General features: G+C 41.4%; 1 protein-coding gene across 2 annotated transcripts in view; it reads right to left on the minus strand.

The window, feature by feature from the left end:
* The window catches only part of Ptpn2 (protein tyrosine phosphatase non-receptor type 2), a 62268-nt gene that overhangs the window by 42285 nt on the left and 12767 nt on the right, over positions 1 to 7216 (minus strand). For both annotated transcript variants that reach the window (XM_021151016.2, XM_021151015.2), the window contains exon 2: positions 6150 to 6240. In XM_021151016.2, coding sequence (XP_021006675.1) covers positions 6150 to 6240 — 91 coding nt within the window. The remainder of the gene's footprint in view (positions 1 to 6149; positions 6241 to 7216) is intronic.

Here is a 7216-nt window from a genome sequence, read left to right on the forward strand (position 1 = left end):
CACTCACTTTGTAGACCAGGCTGGCCTCGAACTCAGAAATCCGCCTGCCTCTGCCTCCCGAGTGCTGGGATTAAAGGCGTGCGCCACCACGCCCAGCTTCATCTGTATTTTTAAAGTTTCATTTTGATAAGGAAAATAAAAAACTTTTTTAGATATATGACTATTTTGACTGCATGTATGCTATGTATGCCACGTGTGTGCCTGGTACCAATGGATATCAGCAGAGGGCATCAGATCCCCTGAAACTAGAGTTAGAGACAGTATATGAGCAACCTGTAAATGCTGGGAACTGAGCCCAGGTCCTCTGCAAGAGCACACACTCTTACACACTAAGCCATCTCTCCCCCAAAAGCTTCTATTTTTCATTTCTTGCATTTGAAGTATTCATCAATGACATGGCTAATCTGAGAATTCTTTGGTATCATCCTTAATCATGACATGAGTACAAGTTAGCACTTAGTCAAGTTTTCCCTTTTGGTTAGTCCTGCAGAGGCTTACTCACTTCCCTAGCTTCTAATCATCACCCCTAATGAGGCTCATTCTGTGCTCAGCAAACCTGACACACATCACAGGTGGATGAGTCACACATAAGGATAGGCTTGCTACTACTGTGTCAATCCATTTTGCTAGGATAAGGGCAATCTTCAGCACCTCTGGCAATGCAGACTTAATATTTAGTACACTTCCAGCAGCAATACCTTCATAGGCTATGGAGGGTTAAGTAAGAAGCTAATCTTGAATAAATTCACATTTCTACCCCTCATGAGATTCAGTGATAGGCAAGAGATAAATCAACTTCTTTATAATACTGTGTCCACCATGAGCACACCGGATCTTAGCACTTTGGAGGCAGAAGGAGGAGGATCAAGGCAAACTTGGGGAGACCCTTTTCTCAAAAAGCCAAAAATAAGGCTAGCTGAGGTGGCTTACAACTGTAACCCCAGCATTTGGGAAGCTGAGGCAGGAAGAGTTGCCACAACTGAGATCAGCTTAGGATACAGTATGAAACTTATCACGAAAAAGGTCCTTTGCTGAAAGGACCCTGATATAGCTGTCTCTGGTGAGGCTATGCCAATGCCTGGCAAATACAGAAGTGGATGCTCACAGTCATCTATTGGATGGAACACAGAGCCCCCAATGGAGGAGTTAGAGAAAGTACCCAAGGAGCTGAAAGGGATCTGCAACCCTATAGGTGGAACAACATTATGAACTAACCAGTACCCACCGGAGCTCATGTCTCTAGCTGCATATGTAGCAGAAGATGGCCTAGTCGGCCATCATTGGGAAGAGAGGCCCCTTGGTCCTGCAAACTTTATATGCCTCAGTACAGGGGAATGCCAGGGCCAAGAAGTGGGAGTGGGTAGGTAGGGGAGTGGGGGAGGAGGTTATGGGGGACTTTCCAGATAGCATTTGAAATGTAAATGAAGAAAATATCTAATAAAAAATTGGAGGAAAAGAAAAAAAAAAGGTCCATGGTGCTGGAGAGACAACATGCTTCGGCAGTTAAGAATTATCTGCTGCTGGGCAGTGGTGGCACACGCCTTTAATCCCAGCACTTGGGAGGCAGAGGCAGGCAGATTTCTGAGTTTGAGGCCAGCCTAGTCTACAGAGTGAGTTCCTGGGCAGCCAGGGCTACACAGAGAAATCCTGTCTCGGGAAAAAAAAAATTATTTGCTGATCTTCCGGAAGACTAGTTTTAATTTCCAGAACCCACATGGCAGCTCACAGCCATCTGTTACTCCAGTCCCAGGGGTCCAGCATTCTCCTAGCCTCCTCAGTTACCACGTACACATGTGGTACAGAACTACATGCAGAAGAAACCTTCATATACATAAAAAATAAATAAAATTTAAAAGCCTATGAGCACAGACTTGTCCCCAGATGTGGTAATATATACCTTTAATCCTAGCAAAGGGGAGGCCGGGAAGGTTGATGTCTATGAGTTCAAGGCCAGCCTGATGTATGTAAAACTTTCAGGCCAACCAAGGCTACATACTGACACCCTCTCTCCAAAAGAGTACTATGTCATTTCACTGGAGGAGGAAGATAAGTCTCTTTTTGTTATTTTCTCTCCATGTATCAACTCATTTATACACATATTTACTGAGAATATTCTTGTTCTGTAGCAGCAATGGACTATGATTATAGATAAGCCATGCTAATAGAATCACAAATCTGTGTAGCTTTTATTTATTTGGTTTTATGAAGCAGGGTCTTTGTATATGGTCCTAGAAGGTTTGGAACTCACTATGTAGACCAGGTTTGCCTCACACTCACAGTGACTCCACTGTCTCAGATACAGGCAGCTCTCTGTGAGTTAGAGGCCAGCCAGGTCTAAAGAGTAAGTTCCAGGACAGCCAGAGCTACAAAATAGACAGAAGACCCTGTCTCAAAAAAACATTAAAATTCACACTCACACACAAAACCCTGCTTCCATAACATCCTCTATATGGTGAAAAGACCAGCCAGTGGAAGGGGCTGCTGATTTGGTACTGCGGGGAGAAGACTGTCACTGTCATTAAAGAGAGAAGAAAGGAATGAGTGAGCACCATATTTGAGAACACAGTATGTTAGAAACTAGTCATAATGGGAGAATGCTAGGTAATCCACTCTTACTGAAATGAATAATTTGTAGGAAAATAGCTACAAGAAAAATCTAGATGTGTATAAAGGTATATAAAAAGTGTAGAATGGGGCTGGTGAGATGGCTCAGTGGGTAAGAGCACCCGACTGCTCTTCCGAAGGTCCAGAGTTCTAATCCCAGCAACCACATGGTGGCTCACAACCATCCGTAACGAGATCTGGCGCCCTCTTCTGGAGTGTGTGAAGACAGCTACAGTGTACTTACATNTAATAAATAAATAAATCTTTAAAAAAAAAAAAAAAAGTGTAGAATGATAATGATGACAAACTTAGATTTCTGCCTTAAAGGGGCAGGCAAACAACTTGTATAGTAAGAGAAAGGAAGAAAGCAGTAATAGAATGGAGCTATAGAGGCTATTTTAGTGTGTGTGTGTGTGTGTGTGTGAGAGAGAGAGAGAGAGAGAGAAGGGGGGCTGCATGCCTGTTGCCTGTTGGATGTGTTGAAGTTACAGGTGTTTTGTGAGCCACCAGATGGATACTAAGAATGGAACCCAAGTCCTCTACAAAAGCAGTATTAACTCCTGAGCCATCTATATAGCCCCAATACTTTAGAAGTTACTATAATAAACCACAAAAAAGCTAGTATATACATAAGAAAACATTTTAAATAGATCACACTCACAGTGAACTATTTAGTTACTAATTAGATGTGGGAGATGAATAACGAGTCTGTTTCCAGTATTAGTCAATATGTAAATAAATGGTGGTACCAGTTACAAATAGAAGGAATAAAGCAATGTAGGGAATACCCACACCATTGGTTCTATAAGCTTTCTATGGTTCTACAGTTCTATGGTTCTTTGACTAACTCCATGTCAGGTTGGCACATGATAACAGAGACGGACACTTGCAAACATCTGTTTGGAATTAAGACCAAGATTGGAGATCAAATGTGAAGTCATGAAAATAAACATGGCAATTGGCCCCCAAGAAAATGAGATCACTCATAGATTAAGGAAAAAATAGTGAGGAGAGGAAAAGACCCTTGAAAAAAATAAAGATAAATTGAGGATGGACGGCTCTAAAAATGGAAGAGCAGACAGAAAAAGTAAATAAGTCATTATGAAGGAAGACAGAGTCAGCAATCTCACAAGACACAGAAGGATAAGGGAAACCAAGGGAAAGTCGTTGATTGCATCTGAAAGCTAGCAAGGTAACTGTAAGTTCCAGTGAGGAGGGTGTGGTAGCTGCATGGGGGTTCATGAAGAGAGCACGGGTGATCAGGACAGACAGAAAGGAGAACTAATCTTTTTGTTTCTTTCTTTCCTCAGGTCAAGATTGTGTGTATGCCACCACCACCTGGCTTTTTTGTTTGTTTTTGGGTTGTTTTTTTTTTTTTTCAATTTTATGTATATGGGTGTTTTGCCTACACGTATACCTATGTACCTACCTACCACTTGTGTGCCCAGTGCCTACAGAGGCTAGGAGAGGGCATCAGATTCCCTAGAACTATATTTACAGATGCTGTGAACCACCATTTGGGTGCTAGGAATTAAACCCGAGTCCTCTAAAACCAGTTAGCCAGGTTAGCCAGTGCTGCTAACCTCTAAGCCATTTCTCCAGTCCCAGAATATATTCTTTTTAAACTGTTATGTTCAGCTGGGCAGTGATGACATTGGCGGTGGTGGTACATGCCTTTAATCCCAGCACTTGGAGGCAGAGGCAGGTGGATATCTGTGAGCTTGAGGCCAGTCTAGTCTACAAAGTGAGTTCCAGGATAGTCAAGGCTACACAAAGAAATCCTGTCTCAAAAAAACAAAAACAAAATCCCTGTTGTGTAGATGCATAGATCTACCTAGGAAATAACTTGGGGGTGGAAGGGAAAGGAAAAAGAATTCTACATCCCATTTATGTAATAAGAAGGAAAAGCAGGGACAGAGAGGCTGAAGATAAGGCAAACCAGGAGGAGGAAGGAAGGAAGGGATGTATGTACAAAGGACACTAGGCAAGGAATAGAGAAAAAGAAGCTCTGCTTCTGGGACTTCAGGGATATGCATAAACTGAGGCACTTCCCCGGTGTCACATTACAGCTTAAGTGTTGTTTCTTGACTCTTAAGTTCTTGAGTTTTTAAACTCTCTAAGGAAATAAAGAATATAAAGTCTTCCAAAATGAGGCTTCACAAATTGGAGAATTAAGGTCAAAGAGATTTTAAAATAAAAGAGCTAAATAGATATGAGAAATAGACTGGTTAAGGAAGGATATAGCAGCTGGGCAGTGGTGGTGCACAACTTTAATCCCAGCACTTGGGAAGCAGAGGCAGGTGGATTTCTGAGTGTGAGGCCAGCCTGGTCTATAGAGTGAGTTCCAGGACAGCCAGGGCTACATAGAAAAACCCTGTCTCAACAAACAAACAAACAAACTGAAAGATATGGCAACACTTGAGTAATCTAAAACTCAAAGATGCCAGGAGAAACCATATACATTCTAAGTGAAATAGTCAAAAACAAACAAAAATAAAACAAAGCAAAACAAAACAATAAACAACAAAAGCAGTAGTGACACACAGAAAGTGACCTTCAAGGTGCAGGGTGAAAGCTGGGTGTGGTGCACAGGCCTGTAATTCCAGCACTTAGGAGACTGATCAGGAAGTCACAGTTGGAAGACAGTACAGCAGATGCAGGGAGCCCTGCCACAAAATAAAAAAAAAAATCCCTCCCTGCTTTCTTTGTGGGCACAAGATCAAAGAGGTCTAGGAACTCTAAGGCTGGTATTTCATGGTGTTTACTCAGATATCAGGACACCAGGATGAATGTGCTGAAGAGGGGGATGACAAGACACACAGTAAGTGGCTCTAACGCCTGGAGAAGAAAGCTATACAACAGGGAAGGAGAGCTTTGGTGAGGGTCAGTTCACTGGCAGACTGCAAAACCCTGGATGAGGATAGGAAATGCTGAGCTGTTATAAGAACATCTTCCATCTGAGTGCAACAGACAGATTAAGTGCTGAATTCTACCAGAGCTTAGAAGAGCTAATCAGATGTTCCTCAAACCAAACAGGGATGGGGAGATGACTAAGTAAATGTAAGGGGTGGAGACTGGATCCCTAGAACTGGCATGGAAGGCCAGGTGGGTGTGGCAGCCTGATTGTAATCCCAGTACAAGTTCTAACAGAACAAGATGGCCAGCCAGACTAGCTGGAATAGATCTCTAGGGTAAAGAGCGATTCAGGAGGACATCTGACCATCAACCTCAACCTTCCACATGCGTGTCTACAAACACATGAGAAAATGTATGCATTAAACCTGGTGTGGTAGCTGACACTTAGAATCCCAATATTCTGGAGGCTGAGGCAAGAGGACTGCTGCAAATTTGAGGTCAGTCTGTGCTACATGGTAATTTCCAGAACAACGGGACTACAGAGTGAAAGCCTGTCTCAAACAAAACAAAAGTACATAAAAGTTTAAACCTTGCTATACTAATCAATCTTTACCCAAAGATGTCACTGCATCAGGTCTCCTGAAACAAACTGAAGAACACACACATGCACATAAACCCACAGTACTTACATGGGCTTACATCTCTGTATCTGTTTCGGTTTCTGTTTTCTGGAAACTTGGCCACTCTATGAGGATAGTCATGGGATTCATTTCGAATTTCCTTAAAATAACAAAAATACATATTTAATATCCCTCTTAAATTTTATACAGCAACATATATTCTCCCAGGCAATATAGGACAACATTAAGCACTTACTTTAAATACAAAGTAATGCTTATATCATATCAAACCTCACAATGCTAACAGAAATGACCCATGCCATTTATTAATGTTTACATTCACCAGTTACACTTGTTCTTTCAAAGTGTAATTCTATTTCAAAATATCATTTATCATCAAGATAATTAAATTTTACTTACTAATGCTAAATAGTAAAGTCTAAATATATGGAAATAAAGGTTGCTTTGTTTCTATTTATTCACCTCTTTTGTGTTACAGCTCATATTTTAATTTATTTTTCTTCAAAAATAATATGCTAACAATTTCATCTGAGTAATCTTATTAACTCTAATGTAATTATAAGTGAGATTTAAAAAAAAAACTACTGGTGGCTGGGTGTGGTGGCACATGTCTTTAATCTCAACACTCAAGAGCTAGAGGTAGGTGCATCATTGGAGTTCTAGGTCAGACTCAATAGATGGATGGATAGTTGGATGGATGGACTGATGAGTGGACGGACAGACAGACAAGGAAAAGAAATTTACTGATGAGCAGAGGATAGGGCTCCCTCCAAGAAACCTTTACAAGAATCTTCAACTGTTCTGTTGTATAATCCTATCTTCCTCAGTGATTGTCTATAGTTGCTAGTTCTTATATTTTAGTCTAGACAGACAATTATATGTATACACTATAACAATTACTGATGTTGGTAGAAAAAAAGGGCTAAGCCTGGTGTCACACACCTTTTACCCCAGTGCTTGGGAGTCAGAGACAGGTGTATTTCTTTGAGTTCAAGGCCAGTATGGTCTACAAGACATCTAGACCTCTGTTATACAGAGAAACAAAACAAACAAAAAACAACAAAGTAAGCCGGGCATGGTGGCGCATGCCTTTAATCCCAGCACTCGGGAGGCAG

The sequence above is a fragment of the Mus caroli genome, chromosome 18 (genome assembly GCF_900094665.2).
Source record: "Mus caroli chromosome 18, CAROLI_EIJ_v1.1, whole genome shotgun sequence".
Lineage (NCBI taxonomy): Eukaryota > Metazoa > Chordata > Mammalia > Rodentia > Muridae > Mus > Mus caroli.